This window comes from Gadus chalcogrammus, chromosome 6, assembly GCF_026213295.1.
Source record: "Gadus chalcogrammus isolate NIFS_2021 chromosome 6, NIFS_Gcha_1.0, whole genome shotgun sequence".
NCBI classification, from domain to species: Eukaryota; Metazoa; Chordata; class Actinopteri; order Gadiformes; family Gadidae; genus Gadus; species Gadus chalcogrammus.
Window position 1 is genome coordinate 2,347,213 of NC_079417.1, and position 17,500 is coordinate 2,364,712.

The 17,500-nt window shown below is 46.1% G+C and overlaps 2 protein-coding genes and 1 long non-coding RNA gene across 6 annotated transcripts in view; all 3 read right to left on the bottom strand.

The window, feature by feature from the left end:
• Window positions 1-6,206, bottom strand: part of LOC130384768 (uncharacterized) — a 7,292-nt gene extending 1,086 nt beyond the window's left edge. Inside the window, exons 1-4 of one of the 3 annotated variants that reach the window (XR_008895908.1) lie at window positions 5,982-6,206; window positions 5,668-5,862; window positions 1,933-2,085; window positions 1,064-1,370 (exon numbers count right to left, since the gene is read on the bottom strand). This is a non-coding gene — a long non-coding RNA (uncharacterized LOC130384768). The other 2 variants (XR_008895907.1, XR_008895906.1) reach the window with 2 other exon arrangements.
• A 1,489-nt stretch (window positions 6,207-7,695) lies between these two features.
• Window positions 7,696-14,917, bottom strand: rpz4 (rapunzel 4). Its single transcript, XM_056592505.1, has 3 exons — window positions 14,806-14,917; window positions 10,263-10,322; window positions 7,696-10,076 (listed from the first exon to the last, which is right to left on the bottom strand). The coding sequence occupies exon 3, from the start codon at window positions 10,041-10,043 to the stop codon at window positions 8,871-8,873; it is 1,173 nt and encodes a 390-aa protein (XP_056448480.1). The 5' UTR covers window positions 10,044-10,076; window positions 10,263-10,322; window positions 14,806-14,917; the 3' UTR covers window positions 7,696-8,870.
• Window positions 14,918-15,001: 84 nt separating this feature from the next.
• rpz5 (rapunzel 5) overlaps window positions 15,002-17,500 on the bottom strand; it is a 3,674-nt gene continuing 1,175 nt past the window's right edge. For both annotated transcript variants that reach the window (XM_056592503.1, XM_056592504.1), the window contains exon 2: window positions 15,002-16,770. In XM_056592503.1, the coding sequence (XP_056448478.1) occupies window positions 15,505-16,689 (1,185 nt within the window). In that variant the 5' untranslated portion in view covers window positions 16,690-16,770 and the 3' untranslated portion in view covers window positions 15,002-15,504. The remainder of the gene's footprint in view (window positions 16,771-17,500) is intronic.

The window sequence follows — 17,500 nt, forward strand, 5'->3', positions numbered from 1 at the left end:
TGGAGCCTTCACCGTAGCGTTCAACACGTGGTGATGACATAGACTTCACAATGGGGTTCGAACATGACAGTAAGTTAAACTATTGCACCCCAAAAAGTGCCTCTGTGGGTGCAGTGCGCACGTGTGTGCGAGCGTGCACCCTGCGCGCGTGTATTATTTACTGGTCCTGCGCTGGGAGACGAAACGGTCAGGCTGCGGTGGTCTACTGCCCCCCCGCGGTCAGTGTTGGAATTACAACCATGCTTTATTTGTCCTGAGGGCGAAGGCACCGGGTGTGATGGGGATTTTTACGTAACCATGGAAACGACCAGGGCAGAGATGCTGCGTTCGGCTATTTTGAGATAAGATGAGCGTAGTCGCAATAACCAAATGCAGGAGAATAGGAGGATAAGGGCATGATCTACATTCTGCACCTTGCAAAATCGATACTTTTATGTATTAACAAAGGATTTCAGCATTTGATTTGTTCCGATAGAACTACATTATTCATGTGTCCCGAAATGACCAGATACATTATTTGTAGAAGACAGTGCTTAATACTTCTCTCCAGTAGATGGTGCTGATGCCATTCAATATCTATCTAAGCAGCAGCTGAAAAAGCACCACTAAAAAGTTTTAGATTTAACTATTTTAAACGGTAAGTGCGTGTAATATTGTTAATATGCTGTTGTTCATGTTGTAAAAAGCAGAGATGTCAGCAGAGATTATGCTTCGTTCAAGGACTTTTATGTTTTACAGTTAAGATTTGGGGCTAGGGTTTTAGTGTTAAGAACTAAGTGAAAATAAACACGTAATTTCGTCCACCTAGTGCATACTGGGGTATGGATGTTAACACACACGCACAAACACACAAACACACACCCTTTTTCTATCACACACACACCCAAACACACACACACACACACACACACACACACACACACACACACACACACACACACACACACACACACACACACACACACACACACACACACACACACACACACACACACACACACACACACACACACACACACCTTACAGGGTTGACGTATAACTGCAGCAAGCATCGTTAGAGACAGTCTCTTGGGCTGTCTCTCTTTTATTGTGTCCAAGGAACTTATGTACAGTGAACTCTTTGGCTGATGGCTTACTGATTTGACTCCGACTCAGTGACGGTAAATCTTTTATCTGACAATATTCCAATTTGCAGAACAAGTTCCTTGTTCTAATGAAACGAAACTATGTTGAAAGCATGGAACGAACTGTCATCTCAACTGGACCCACCTGATGTTTAAAACAAACAGCACACTCCCAGTGAATTCCCCTGCGGGGATTGGGCAACATGCAACAGAAATACAACTGTGCACGCGCCAATCACTCAGAACCTGTCACAAGGGAAGTAGGCCTTCAGTTACAATTTGTAAAACAAGTTGAACATGTATTCAACCACTGCGCCAGTAATTGAACGTGTTTACGCAGGTTGAATATATTTTTCACAACGGCATAAGACCATCTATCTATCTATCTATCTATCTATCTATCTATCTATCTATCTATCTATCTATCTATCTATCTATCTATCTATCTATCTATCTATCTATCTATCTATCTCTCTATCTCTCTATCTCTCTATCTATCTATCTATGGTTCATAACGGTGGAAAAGCCTCAATACAATACAAACAATACAATTAAATGTAGTGCTCATGAAAACAAATATAAGTCTTCAATATAGGATTTTGAAACATTCACTTTGTGTGACTAATTAGTCCTTTTTGATAATAATGATTCCCTTTTCTCAGACGACACTACACTATTTCATAGCAAATGATAGGCATCAAATTACAGTGCAAAAATATTATTCTATAATAAATAGGGTAGATATCATCATTTCCCCTTGAACAACATCTCTTTCAGAACACACATCCTCAAAAAAGTTGACCAAAACCTCACTGGGGTGTCCGTCCTGTTTCCTGTCATCCTTTCCTGCTGTGATCCTGGGGTTGAGGTCGAGGGAGTGATGATGATTCATTTTTTTTTTGCTCTCCTGGAAACCATGGAGGAAGAGGTTTTCAACATCTGGCATCGTCTGACTCGATTTCTGTTTAAAGCACACACACACACACACACACACACACACACACACACACACACACACACACACACACACACACACACACACACACACACACACACACACACACACACACACACACACACACACACACACACACACACACACACACACACACGAGAATGTGAAAGCGTTAACCAAAGTCAAGTCAACAAGATGATTTGGGGCGGTCTTCAGGTGTCCGTGGAACAAAGTGCCTGACAGAGTTGCAGAGGGACATGTTGGGGCCTTCCTGTCTTCCAGAGAACAGGGGGAATCGCACAGCTGGAATGTAAACACAGGGCAGCTGAGGACAGGTGCATCATGGGTAAATAACTGAACTGCAGGGGCACGGGCGTGGGCAGGGGAAATGAGTTGTTTGAAGTCTAGGGCCGTGAATGCCAGTGTGTTCTGCCCATGTGTTTCTATTTAGGCATCAAAGGAAGCTTGAGTCCCCAGCTATTGCATTATGGGTTCAAAGCTAGCTCGCGCTAACGCAATTAATACGATAAAGCCTTCCATCATATTCCATTTATGATTTATCGTATATCATATTTAACATAAATAAATATTAATATATACATATAAGATAAAGGTATGGATATGAAACATAATTTATAACATTGATGTATTTCATATTTCTCTTGTGGATCATGGTACCCTCAGACACCCATAACAGCATCTCAGGGTTAGCAGGTCATGTGACCCGATACACCGGCCTTCTAGAACCTTCCAGCTTCTCTAGTCGTCCTCCCTCTGCCCAGCGATGAACCCCGCTGCCTCGTGCCCACTGCCTCCGTCCGTTGACTGAACCCCATTGACTTTGAATGGGGACGGACGTGCAATGCATTGTGGATCCGTGCGTCGAAGGCTCCGTCAAAAAGTTGAAAAATGTCCAACTTTTCCGTTGCTGCCGAAAAAGTTGAATTTTTTTCAACTTTTTGACGGAGCTGAAGTCTCCAACGCAGCAAACGGATCCACAATGCATTGCCGTCCGCATTCAAAGTCAATGGGGATCAGTCAACGCAAGGGGGCAGTGGGCACGAGGCGTGACGGGTGGGGTCGAGGAGGTGGGCGAGCACTAATGTATCGCCATGGTGATGACCACGTCCTCTGTGGCCTGTGATGGTTTCCTGTGTTCCTGATGGGGTCACCTGACCTGTTTCACTCAGTCAGTGCCAGGCTGGGTTGACATTAAAAACGTCCCTTTTCCAATTCCCCAGGTTCGTGTGATCAGCCCTGTTGTAACGGCAGACACATGTGTTCGTAGACCGGAGGAGGACACACACATCGGGCCACTATAGGAGGCATCCGTCTCCAACAGCGTGCCTTATTTCCATGTTTTAGATGTTATCATTCATTCACTGTCTCATCTCTGATTATCTGTCGCGTTATTATGGATAGACATGTGACGCCATGCAACGATCAACGTTTATATTTCCCTATTGGGATGGATGGATAACAACATTATGTTTAAATAGACGTCTTTATGGATGGATGGTTAGATAGAAGTATAGATGGATGGATGGTTAGATAGAAGTATAGATGGATGGATGGATGGAAGATGGCTGGATGGATAGACGGATGAGGGAGGAACGGTCAGAAGGGTGGATAGGTTGGTGGATCGATGGAAGGATGTTTAGATAGCTTGTCTAAACATCCTTGTTCTAATGAACAAGGATGTGAACAATGATATTATACTAAGACAGCGGTGTCAAACTGACTGTATGCCGAGGCCACAACACACCGAACCCTTCCTTATTGACTTGTCACCGGAAGGTAGCTAGTTCGATCCCCCCGGCTCCTCCTAGCTGAGTGTCGAGGGGTTCCTGAACGTCAGTATGTCGTAAAATAATCTGCTAAATGCCTTAAATGTAAATGGGCAAAAAAACAGTTCTTAAATGGTGGAGAACATCAGATTCTTCTGGGTACGAGGCCGGAGACAGAGCCGTGATAGAGGGCTCCAGTGTCTCCTCCTCGCCCCGCCTCTGCCCACATGATGAAGGTGACACTAAAAAAAAAAGGCTGACCACCCAAACCCAGGAATTGGCGAAGACATGTTTTTAATCACGACACATTAACTCTCCCGTGGAAAAGATTTGTCCACACAGCCCTGACACTGAGTCCGAAACCGTCAGGTGACCGCCTCAGGAACGCAGGGAAAACATCACGCGGCCACAAAACGGTGGTCCTCCCCATAAAGATACATTGTGCTGCTCGCGACGCCCACCTCCTCGACCCCACCCTCAACCTGAGCTCGCTCTCGCTGGGAGGGAACCTCGCTCAGTCTGTCGCTAGGCAGAAGGAGGAGGGTTCTAGAAGATGGAAGGTTCTGGAAGTCTGGTGGATCGGGTCCCATGGGCCTTTGACCCTGAGATGCTGTTAAGGAGGTCTGAGGATACCTTGATCCACGAGAGAATGATTAAACAAATCAAAATGATAAATCACCTTTATACAACTATGAGAAAGATATATTTACATAAATATGTATATTACTTCTGAACCACTGTTTGATCTTCGCACACTAACGCACGTTGGATTTCTTTCGGAAAATCTGGAAAATGTTTTTTGTTCTGAATTAACACTTCTTCTTTCACGGGGACGCGTCGAAGTTAGCAGTGAACAGCGTTTCTTAATCTACTGAATGATTAGGGGAATAGTAGTCTGTGACCCAGCGGTCCTACGCGGTCACAGCAGGAACGCTGCAGCGACACGGCACAGAGGCCGGGCCTGAAGCCAGTACTGGAGCCGCTTTCGTTACGGAGATATTCCAGGGAAAAGTAATTAGCATGAGTCAATGAAGCTTTCAAGGGAATTTGAAAAGGTGTGTGTGTGTTTGTGTATGTGTATGTGTATGTGTATGTGTATGTGTATGTGTGTGTGTGTGTGTATGTGTATGTGTATGTGTATGTGTGTGTGGGGGGTTCTGCTTGGATTGCGCTCGCACCAAGATATGACACAGGTGGCGGAGAGAAAGTAGCAACTTAATTTACATTTAATACAGGAATACTGTGTTTGATAATTGGAGAGAGTTGTTTTTAGGTTACATCTTTTTCACATTTATTTTCTAATGTTAGATGGCCGAGGAAGATGTTCACCAATCACACTCAAGAGCCCCGCCTCCAACGACATGATTGGTCGAAACAAATATGGGGCGAAAGAAAGTGAAAGCCCCCGTCCATCAGACGCTCAGCTTCTCTGAAGCCTGATATGTGAGACTAGCGACCTGGTATCCTCTTGTGCCAGCTAGCACCGCCCAGGTTATTTGGGGGACTACTTTGACCCTTCCACACACAGCCTTAGTGGTACAAACCAGTTGATTGGCCAGCTGTCAAGATGTCCCAGCCAGAGGAGGTGTTGTGACCATGCCCCCTCTGTAGCTCTGGAGCGTGTCGGGTGATGGATGGTTTAGTGGTGTGCGCCTTGATTAGGCCAATGTCCCACAGGTGTGTACAGCCTCACCCAGTCCTGGAGCAATCAGTCTGACACGGGCCAGGTGAGGCTGCTTGAACCAGCTCTCCAACACACAAACTCCACATACAAAAATAATATTTAATAAACTTGACATACCTTTGTTTCTTGAGTTTTCTTTTGTAGACTGATGATGTTGTCAGTGCAGTTTGAAACAGTATATTGGCTGGATTGGCCGGTCCTGCAGGCTGTACCCCTCCACTAGATGGATCGATTGGTGACTGCGTTCACTGTGTTGTTGTGAGATACAATCTAGAGGTTCCTTTTAAACGTATTAAACCCATTTTCCAGGCACTGGATGGAATAAAATTATAGAAAGGGAATAAAGTGAAGGTCAGGCAGTAATGGGATGACAGTCCGTAATGTGTGGGTATTATCACCACAAAACAGGCACTCCGTTAGCATGGTCTTACTGGAGGAAAGCAATGCATCATGGGAAATCACCGCCTCACATCTACATAGACACACCCACTGGACACTGAAACTAAAGAGAATAAAGTGGCAGGCGAAGATGGCTGCATTTAATTCATTAAGTTGTTAGGGATTGTTTTAAGATTTTGTCAAGATGACATTTATATTTCCATGACACCAGTACAGTATTTTTGGTGGATTTTTAAAAGGATAATGGGACTTGCAGTGTTTTCTCTGAAAGGAGAATGGTCAAGATGAAAACCAGGCTACAAGAGGATACATGTGCCTATGGGCAAGGAAATAACAGGCGCACACACACACACACACACACACACACATACGCAGGCATGCACATACACACGCACACACTAAAACACACACAGGCCAGTTATCTTAGAAATATGATTTTGTGTCTTTTCCTACGTGAAAGCAGATTACTGTCCCTTTGGTTCCGACCGAGCTCTGCAGAAAAGTAGTACATTTGATTTGACTCCATTTCAATGCATCATACCTACTGTTGCCATAGTTACCACTCTGGCTGTTCTGCTCCAAACGTTATTAACTGGATGGGAGGCTGGGATATCAAGGACACAACCATTATGTTATTGACCCCGATCATCTGTCAGGATCCAGATGTCGCAATATGTCACAACGTGCATCATGTGATGTACAGTGAAACTTAAACTTAATCACATACTACATGAACTTAGTTTCACACTTTAGAACTTGACATATATCCTAAAAATATACATATTTTTTCACTTAAGTCATTAATGAATACATATTAATCTTTTGGATTTTCTTTCTTGCCGCTAAATGACTTCATCAGGAAACAAGTTGAATTAAAATAAATATGAACACACAGTTTCTATTTTCTCTGCACTTGCTTGTTGGTTCATTCCTGTGGTGAAACAGAACGAAAGATACGCAACACCCAAAATAGAAGACAATTACAGAGGCACCAACCACATAATGACACACTGGTGTTTCCAGGCCAACAGGCTTGAGCACTACTCTCTGTTTACCCCTGTTACCAAAGAACCATGATGCAAAGCTAACTGCCTCACTCCATGCCATTTTATGGAGGTTAACGCAGAAGAGTAACCTGTTACCTGAGGATGGTTTATATAATAGATCCATCTGGGAGGTCATTCTTGGAGACTGTTTGGATAGGGGCAGGCCCTTATAGGAAATACATAGGACGCTGATTGGTTCAACCCATTGGTGGTTCTGACTCAAACGCCTAACTTGAAGCCTTCCTCGCAAGGTGAGCTGAAGAAAGCGTCTCTTAAAGGGACAGACAACCCTCTCTTTCATCTGAAATTCCAACAGCATGGCTTTCAAAAAAGTTCTGACTTCTTGGGAGGTGGGGGCGTGTTATGACCAACAGCAACTTGTGAATCATATTTAGTACCGTTGTTGTGTGTATGAGCGTTATAATAAGCGATGTTGTGTATTAAATGCGCCAGACATTAGAAGATCCGATGCCTAGATGGACACACACATATTCACATCCACACTGTGTGGATGTGAATATGAAAAGTGATAAAAATCATAACAAATTGAAGTTTACCATGGTAGTGATATTGGAAAGGAAAAGCTGTTGATATTAGCCGTTGAAAAATAAAAACATGTATATAGTTATGTTTGTAAATGTGCGTTAATAGTTTATTAATGTATAAGAAAAAATAATAAACAAAAATTATAAGCAAGGACTACAGAATGGCATTGGCTTTATTTGGACGGTTGGAACATATATTGATTTGCTTTTCTCTGTTCAAGGCAAAATGGTTACACATCCTCATTGATTATCTGTCATCTTCACAATAAATCATTCAGAAACACTTATACTTAATTCATATTGCTTTTCTTTCTCTTTAGGAAAATACAAATATTACTATTCAGAAAAAGTAAAAAAGTTAGTCAGACTGGGAATAGGTTTTGTGGTTATAAAACCTTAAAAGCGTATAAAAACAACAAATGCAGTACAAACTAATAGCACATTTGAGACAAAAATGTTAATATGTATATGTATTTTTCTTCCCACCTGGGTTATAATTATATGACCAACGAAAATATCCCACCTTAAACACTTTAAACTGACCTGAGTGCAAAGTGACTGCATGATATGAATGCCAAAACAGATCAGAGGCCTTAAAATAAGTTTCTAGCTTGCAGTTTCAGTTTCTTTTAATAGTGGCACTTCAACACTAGGAACTATGGCCCAGACGTCAGACTGGCCAAGTCCCCATACAGAGTGGTGCCCTCGTTCCAACCTCGTTCCACCCACCACCAAATCAGGCGAGCAAGATAAACATCGGAATGATTGCGTAAAGATGGTGGATGAATCGCTCGCATGGCCTCTCCCCTGTGGAACAACACTGCCTCCTCTAGTCCCTCTAGTCTAGTGTAATGACTATTCTGAAAACACTTCTGCTCAAGGGAAACATTAAAAGCAAAATTAAATAACCTTACATGGCAATTACCGATATAATATTGTCGAAAGATTGTGTCATTACTCAAACGATATTCATCTGGGTCTTTCAGAATTTGTAGTGAAATTAGACTTTTTGTCTAAGCACAAATTCTACCAAATGAAACTTGGATATTGTTATTGATCAAGCATTTTGATTTGGCAGCATCTAGCCTGTGTATGAAATGCCTGTAGCTGAGATGGACATTATTGAGTCACGGCAATTATAATGTGCTTGTTTTATAATACGCGTAGAAAGATAGGCAGAAACTAAGAGAAACATGTTAACATCCAACACACAAAACAACTCCTGTATCATAAAGCAGTGATCGTCTTCGGCAATGTCAAAGTGTGTGCAAAACTCGTCGGACTAAGGCCGCCCTGTGACCTACGGCGGACCCCCTCTGGTCTAAGGGCATCACGCCGAGTGGACGCACACAGATAACTTATCGTGCTCGTCCCAGTAGTGGAGCTCCGGAGAGAAGCTCCATGTGCAGGCCAGATCCCTGGAGGTCTTCACAGTGTGGACCATGGAGGACCCGGGCAGGGTCTCGAAGAGCATCTCCGCCACGCCCTTCACTGAGCTTTTCTTCTGGCTCATGATGAGTGCCTGGATGCGGACCTTGTCGACGGGCTCCGGGGAGGCACTGTAGGACACCATGATGTTCAGCTTTTCGTCCGAGGCAGACACCTTGAAGCGGCTCTCTCCGGTCGGACAGTGGAAGACCTTGGGGGCAAACATGCCCGTTGGGGTCTTGAATATGCGCACCGACCAGTACACCCAGTCGAACTTGTTCTTCAGCTGGTCTATGATGGCGTCAGCCAGCTGCTGGTTGGTCATCTCAGAGTGGTCTCTGACAAATCGACGACAGTCCGTCTCGGCTTGCTTGGGGAAGCTGACGATGCAGTCCTCGATGACGGCGTGCATCTTGCCCTGCACGTCCTTCATCTTCTCGCCCCACTCGCCGAGGATCTCCTCTTCGTCGCCAGAGTCCTTCAGGACGGTGAAGCCCATCAGGGCGATGATGCCGATGCAGAAGAGCTTCTTCAGCCTAGCGCAGAATTCCTCCATCACCCTGCGGCTTTTCTCGTTGTAGTTGAGCGTGATGGCGAGCACCGACTCCCCGGAGAAGTTTTCCCCGGTCACGGCGTTGTAAAGGGTGTGGAGGTTCTTGTCCCCGCCCGACTTGACAAAGTGCTCCAGGAAGGTCTTCTTCTTCACCTCGCGGAACTTGGGCTTGGCGTTGAGGATGTCCATGTACTTCCGGAACTGGTTGCTGATGTTCTCCTCCACCGAGAAGTAGGCGGCGTCCACGCCGCTCTTCTTGATCTCGTCGTTGATGCGCTGGTTCTGCTCCGACACCACCTCCAGCCGCTCACGGACCTTCTTGAACTGGTCCGTCAGGAAGGCGGCCTCCTTGCTCTCCACGTTGTCCAGCGCCAGCTTCACCAAGGGGGCGGCGAGGGAGAAGATAGGGAAGAGGTCGCCCGCCATGCTGGCCACCACCTCGGCGCCCTGCTCGAACACCTCCATCACCGTCTCCACCATGTCCTTCTTGTCCGCCACCAGCTTCTGTAGGTTGGCCGCCATTGCGCCCTCAAACTCACGGTGTTTGAAAAGAGCCTGACGAAAAACAGAGGGATGTTATTGATGAAGAATGAACAACAAACCTGGATAGAAGTGGAAAGGGTTGACTACAGAGTTAAGGATCTGAGGAAACAAGGAGGAAACATGTCCTAAAAAACAACACAAAGCTAACAGAGTTATTCTATGCACTCACAAACTCGGCAGAGTCCTTGTTGTACTTACAGTGAAGGGGTTTTCAGGTTAACCGGGCTCTCTTTGTGCTGCTCGCCACCCAGGGAAACACTGATAAGAAAGGAGAGAGGCGACAGCATCTGAGTTTAAGTGGAACAAAAACTCAAAAGGCTGTTGGGATTGCGACACACCCCATGAGCAATGACTCAACCATGCGCTGGGAGGAAAGACCAGTAGGGGTTGTTTCACATGAATAGGATGCTCGTTTCTATTGGGCAATAACATAACACAACATGACGTCATACAGCTGAGATATTCACAAAGGAAAAAAGTTGACCATCCATTATCACAGTATAGTATTACTTCAGGTTGAGGGCTTAATACATTTATCTATTTCAACCCTTTTTATTTAGGATTGTACATTGTTTTGCAGTATTTTACATTTCTCTTTAATGTTTGACCAATGATTGACTTTCAGTAGGACTGTCCTTTAAACATCTTTACATTTTTGAAAAAGCACCTAATGGTGTCTGGGTTTGAAAGGTGTAATGAATCTCTTTACTAAAAACCCTTCGGTTTCAGCAAAGATATGCTGTGTGTCCATCGGTTTGTTGTGAATTTGAATTCCTTGAAGCAAAGCAAACACAAAGGGGGGTAAGGGGTGTTGGCCCCAACACACCCCTCCCACAGCTCTGTTATCTCTCAGAGAGGCCCTCCTCAAGGCCCCACAGCATGGCAGTCAACACTGGCTAACACTATGCTAACACCGCAGCTAGCTATCCGCTAACACTGACCCAGCACCGAGCAGCCCACACCACAGCCAACACCACAACTAGCCGCTAACATCACAGCAAGCCACGAACAACACAGCTAGCCGCAACTAACAGCTAACGTCGCGCCTAGCGGGACTCTGAAAGCCAGCACAAGCAGAAGACCACACCAGAATATATATACTAATGAAACAAAAACACTGACGAGACTGACGGAGCACACACGCAGCATGAACATCAATTAACAAAGCACACACACACACACACACACACACAAACACACAATACGGGAAAAACAAAAACTGAAAACCAAGGACTTGGCTCCTTCATGATTTTGTAATGAGCTGCATTGTTTTTTTGTTCAGTGGTTTTGTATATAACCTTCTTGTTTACGCACCGAACTCAATCAGAGAAATTACTTCCCGGCTCCGAAAAAAAACACTGCTCACTATGGAGCTCACGTTCCAAATAAATGGGAGCCAATACATTTCGTCTGACAAGCGTGTCCTCAGCCCTGGGGGACGTCCGGTGCTGTGACCTTGAATTTAGCGGTTTATCTGGCATCTCCGTCTAGCGGCCGGCCACTCCGGGTGATGTCAGCCCAGTGATTAATGTCTGGGTGGCAGAACGCATTCGAATGCAGAGAGGCGTCTGCGTCTGCAAGTGGGCTGGATGTATGAATCCCAGCCTGAAGGGTTTCTGGTTCGAACCCCGTTGTCCGCATTCTAAACTTTAGACTGTGGTACAAAAACCCTACGGAAAATAATAGTTTCTGGGAACGTTGGTGTCTGTCTACAAGGGATCAGAGATCAGTGTGTGTATCTGGGAATGTGGTGTCTTGTCTAGAGGGGAGATAGGTTTGTGTCTATCTGGGAATGTTGTCGTCTGTCTACAGTGGAGAGAGGTGAGGGGTGTCTATCTGGGAATGTTGTTGTCTGTCTACAGTGGAGAGAGGTGAGGGGTGTCTATCTGGGAATGTTTGTGTCTCCCTTCTATCTGGGAATGTTGTTGTGCGTCTAGAAGGGGGATAGGTGTGTTTCTTTCTGGGAATGTTGTTGCCTGTCCAGTGGAGAGAGGGGAGTCGTGTGTATCTGGGAATGTGTGTGCATGTGGGAGAGTGGGTGGCTGGTTAAAATCGATTTCATCGATTTTGGATTCATTTCATTGAAATTCTGCAATATCGATTCATAGGGCATGAGATTTTTTTTGGTTTTGTCTTTTTACCGTTATTATTATTTTGGCACTTTAATAAACAATGCCTTAATGCATTTTGCAGTGATGGAATGTTGTAGTTCAAGTACACTTTCACTTGCAATTCCTTTCTAATTTCAAAATTGCACTTTTGAGACTGGATACAGTTTTGTTTTACAGCTCAAGTTGAAACTGCCAAATTTACAAGTTTGCACTTAAAATCTGTTGTTTAAGATGAAGAGAAAAATTAAAGTACATTTGTATTTTGTAACACAGTTGAGCCATTTTCATTATTTAAGAGCAGATCGAATCGAATCGTGATTAATCGATTCAGAACCTGATGAATCGAAATCGAATTGCCAGGATAGCCCGACTGGTGAACCAGACACCATGCTGACACATGTTCCCATGGTGACACACGTTCCCATGGTGACACACGTTCCCATGGTGACAGGCCTGGGAGCAGGCCACATGTTTAGAAACCATGCGACCAAACGTAACGCGAGGCTGATGTGTTAACGTGACGTAATGCGTCGTAAAGATTGAAGTTGTTGTGGAGTTATGCAAGCCCTTTGATATGTGATATCTACCCAGTATGTCCGACTCCTATGGACACTTAACGCTCTCTCCAGCTGTTGTTTAGAAACTAGACGGTGCAGCCCTGAAACTTTAGTCGGTGCACCTGCAAGTTGAAAATATTGTCGTCTCAGTTGTAAAAAAAAGATTTGGAGAAAAGAGTCTGCTAAATTACTAAATTCAGAATGTATCTGGTGAAGCTTTGTAATGTAATGATGTCATTTATTGTGTTGTGATCATGCAAAATGTCATATAATGTCATGTAATAATGAAATTGGTCTAAGTGTCAGACATCAGGGGTCACCCGTCTTAATAATAATTAATACACATTTTTCCCCACCTTCACTGAACACGATAAATTCATAACACGTATGTGTGTGTGTGTGTGTGTGTGTGTGTGTGTGTGTGTGCGCCAGCGAGTGGGCGCGCGTGTGTGTGTGTGTGTGCATGCAGGAGGGGGCATGATTGATAAATAAATTCATAATACGTGTTTGTGTGTGTGTGTTTGCCCGCATGTGTGCCTGTGTGGAGGGAGGGGGGCATGATTGACAGGGGAAGAGGATAAACTTGCTGGGCAAAGGCAGCGCTTTCCGTCGCAAGTCAGCGGGGTAACCACGGCAACCGGACAACGGAAAACATTCAGTCAGCCGCCTCCTCGGCGTTCCGCTGAGGAGGCACTGCAGGTCTGTTCGCTCTGTGAAGACGACTGCAGTGAAACGGCCTCCATGACTCAGGTCTGGCCTGAGAGAATAAGAGCCCTCTCAGGTTAGGGAAGGACTAAACTAAAATGAAACGAAACACAAACCACAGCGTTAACAGGATGAAGGAGCACTCTAGCTCAGACTGACGGCTGGTCGTTTCAGCCTGTTCAAGCAAAAGACCCAACGTGTTGAGTACCGTTGTCGGAAACAAGGTGAAATACTGAGGGGCAGACATCACGTTACAATGAACGAATAGGATCCTGTTACCAAAAGTATGGGATTTTCTGGTGGGTACTGGCGCGCGCATGCGGGTAGACGCAATCTCACTTCTCATCTCTGTCTCTCATCTCTCCCTTCCTTCTCCTCTGTGTTTAATCTATTCCCTCTTCCTCTGTCTGTCTCCACCCCCATAGTTTCAGTGGGAAGCAGTGAACTGGTACTTTTACACCAAGAGTGCAGGAGTGTGGGGGGGAGCGTCTAAGATCACCTTACATAGGAACACACATATTCACAACATAATTCTCAGTGTGGCTGGAGGAACGGCATGTATTCATACAGCACGGGCAATCATTTACACAGGAAAGTGCTGATGATCAAATCACACTAATACGAACAAGACATCCTTTATACACACTTCGGACACAACTTAGCTTTCTCGTACCATCAGTGGATGGCTTCTCTCAACAGAACTCGCTGACAGTCATACCCGAGAGGTTATGGTACATCTACCCGCCTGCTCTGTGGCCAAAACCACAGACCAGAGCAGACGTAAGACATCAACGATCCCCTTAATGCACCCTCTTAATGGAAAACCTATCGATCTGCTCGTTTACCAGGGCTCTAATTGCATCGTTTTGTCATCCCTGGACAGAGTGCTGAACAAACATCGCAGGTTAACACTGCAGAGGAGGCGTTATGTCGGGGTTAACCTCGCCTGTTAACACGCGTCGATCACCCATGGAGAAGTGGGTTGCGTTCCGGGAGAAATGAGTAGCGCTTTTCTGGGCTGTTTGTCATACAGTTTGCCACCAACGCCCATTACTAAAGGAGTAGGTTTTTAACCATCATTACGCTTCCAAAGTCAATCAAAGCGATATTGATTGACTTTTGAAGCGTATATAGGCCAATATATACTGGAGATATAGGCCAATGTGTATGCGCTATTCAACTAGGGAATCGCATACGCAATATTTAAAAGTAGGCCCGATGACCCTCCTTTCCGAGACGCATCGTTTCCATCGATATTTTCTTATAAGATCTCCTGTACGTCTTTGAGAGAAGGTTACATTTACTTAAAGCCACAAGGTAATCGTATATTTCCGTGATTTATACGAGTTTTAAGGCGATTAGACTCACCTCAAAAGTTTGCGGAAGTTTGGAGACCTAGGTGGTTCCAGACCAGGGTGGGTGTGCGCCTATTGGTCATGACGAGCGTCATGTTTCAGAGTCACTCCCATAGTCCCATTCAGAGGAAACAAAACTCCGAAGCGCCCATTGCTTTATGCGCCATGTTAATGACAGCACTGTACATGCCAACTGTATGTCTGTTGGCCTATTTCTGTGTACAATTATGTGAATGTTCACATTAATAAGTTAGTCTAAATGTGTCATTACATTGTAAATAAGTAGGACTGGGTCATTTCGAGACGTCTACTGGTTGAGGCTTGCATTTTATGAACCCAGGAGCAAAAGAAAGATAATCACCGACACATTCAGTGTTTTACATTTATTGCAATGAAAATAAAACACAGATAGTCATATAGTATCTCTTGATTTTGGCAGATGAAATTGATCCCCCTTCATTCGTTAGTGCAAAGGACATATTGACAAAGAGTTGCATGTGTTCAAAGCTACATATTAACACCCCAAAGATTGGCCTACAAAAAAATAACTGACATAAATCTCCTATCCCGGAGAAGGCAAATTTTAACATCATCAACGTTTGAATAAAGGCATCCATTGTACAAAAAAATAATGAATAATTGAATTTGAAGCTTTTCTTTTCTTTTCTATAGACCAATAGGCAGCGAGCGATCCCGCAGGCCTGGTGTGAAGCTACAGGGGGTGAATGCAGACGTAGGCTTTTTTGTGTTTGATAAAGTAGTAGCACTCGGGCTTGAAGTTGTTGTCCTCCACCACATCCTTCCCAGAGTGGATGGCGTGCACCAGACAGTCCGGAACGTTCCCGCTCAGAGTGGCGGCCACGTCCACCATGTTCCCCTTCAGCTTCTGGCCCTCGACGGCCTTCCGGATGTGGGTCTGGTCGAGGGCCGCCGGCTCCACGCAGAAGGACACCTCCACCATGAACTTGTTCTTGGTAGTGGCCTCAAAATAGTTCTCCCCTCCGGCCCAGCCGCTGAACTTCTTGCCCACCACCCAGCTGTACAGGAACCACTCCTCGGCCCGCAGCACGCGGACGGACCAGCTCACCCAGTCGTACTTCTTCACCAGGGACGCCAGGATGGGCTTGATGAAGTCCCTGCTCAGGCTGCCCGTCTTGTCCAGGAGCTCGTGCTCCGTGTCGGCTTTGGCCTGCTCGGCAAAGTTCTGGGTGCAGTCGTCCACGGCCGCCTTCATCAGGATCTCCACCCTCTCCATGCGGTCCTGCCACTTCTTCACCATCTCCGGGTCGATCTTGCCCTCCTTCAGGGCGGCGTGGCCCATGACGGCAAAGATCCCCACGACAAAGAGCTTCTTGAGGCTCGCGCAGAATCCCTCCACCGCCCGCCGGCCTCTGGCCTCGACGGAGACCACGTTCTCCAGCATGGGGGCCCCCGTGATGTCCTCGCCTATGACGGCGTTGTAGAGGGCGTCCAGGTTCAGGTCCCCGTCGGTGTTCTCGAAGTGGCTGAGGAACTTCTCCTTCTTCTTGGCTTTGAACTTGGGCTTGGCGTTGATGAACTCCTGGAACTTCTCGTACTGGCTGAGCATCTGGGCCTCGCGGTCGAAGCTCTGCTTGTTCATGGAGGACCTCTCAAGCTCGCGGCCGATCTGCTCCTGCTCGGCCTGCAGCAGCTCCAGCTTCAGGTTGACCTGCTCAAACTGCTCCGTCAGGTAACGGGCCTCCTTGCCCTCGGGGTTGCCGAGGATCTCGGCGGAGGCCATGAACACGGCCTCCAGGATGGGGTGGAGCTGGCCCACGGTGGAGGCCAGGACCTCAGAGGCCTGGCCTACGATCTCCACCGCTCGCTCCACCTTGTCCTTGTTCACCACCAGCCAATCCACCAGAGCGGTGGTCATCCTGGGAGCTTCAGTCGCACAACAATCTACTCCTGAATCACACTGGTTCTTCTCCGCAGCAGCCAGAGACAACGCTGGAGCCTACAGGGGGAGGGAACACACAATCAAATCAAATCTCAAAGCTCATCGTCATCATGTTGATTGATTGATGTCATTGTTGTTATGTGTCTGGGGTTCAGGTTAGAGTCCCGCCGTTCAAAACAACAACAACAACAACAACAACAACAACAACAACAACAACAACAGCAACAACAGCCCCGTGCCTCCAGTGCTTAGTGCCAGACATTTTCACATGACAGTTAACTCTCAAACACAACTCCCTGACAGATTGAGCCTTGTCTGAACTTGCACTTCTACAGTTACAGGCCACACCCTGGGCCGCTCATTGTCCGTGACACACAGACTCCCAGCCGAGCGTCCCTGCGCTCCTCCGACGCTCGCAGTCCGCCCCAGGTAGACGCACCAGCCGGCACGACCGACCTTTGCGTCAGGAACAATTAGAGCAAACATCAAACCGGCTTCGATGTGTGCGCTCTGGGCTTCGACAAGCACTGTGCTCGTTACGCAACACAGCCCCCGCGGCTCTTATTGGGATTTGTGTTAAGGAACCCGAAATCAAATAAAGCAAACACGTTTAGGGGGATGTGGGTCATTCACACCGATGTCTATTGTATCACACTCAAAAGGCCAAAACACGCACCACAGTGATGATAGCACACGGATATCCTTCCGTGAGGATCTGACTGCCCGTTCAGGGAGAGGAGGAACGGCACACCCATATCTGGGTGGAGGCCACCGCCGCCGCCACCAC

What these genes read in the sequence shown, in the direction of transcription:
- rpz4 (XM_056592505.1), bottom strand. Translation starts at nt 10,043, where the DNA reads ATGGCGGCCAACCTACAGAAGCTGGTGGCGGACAAGAAGGACATGGTG.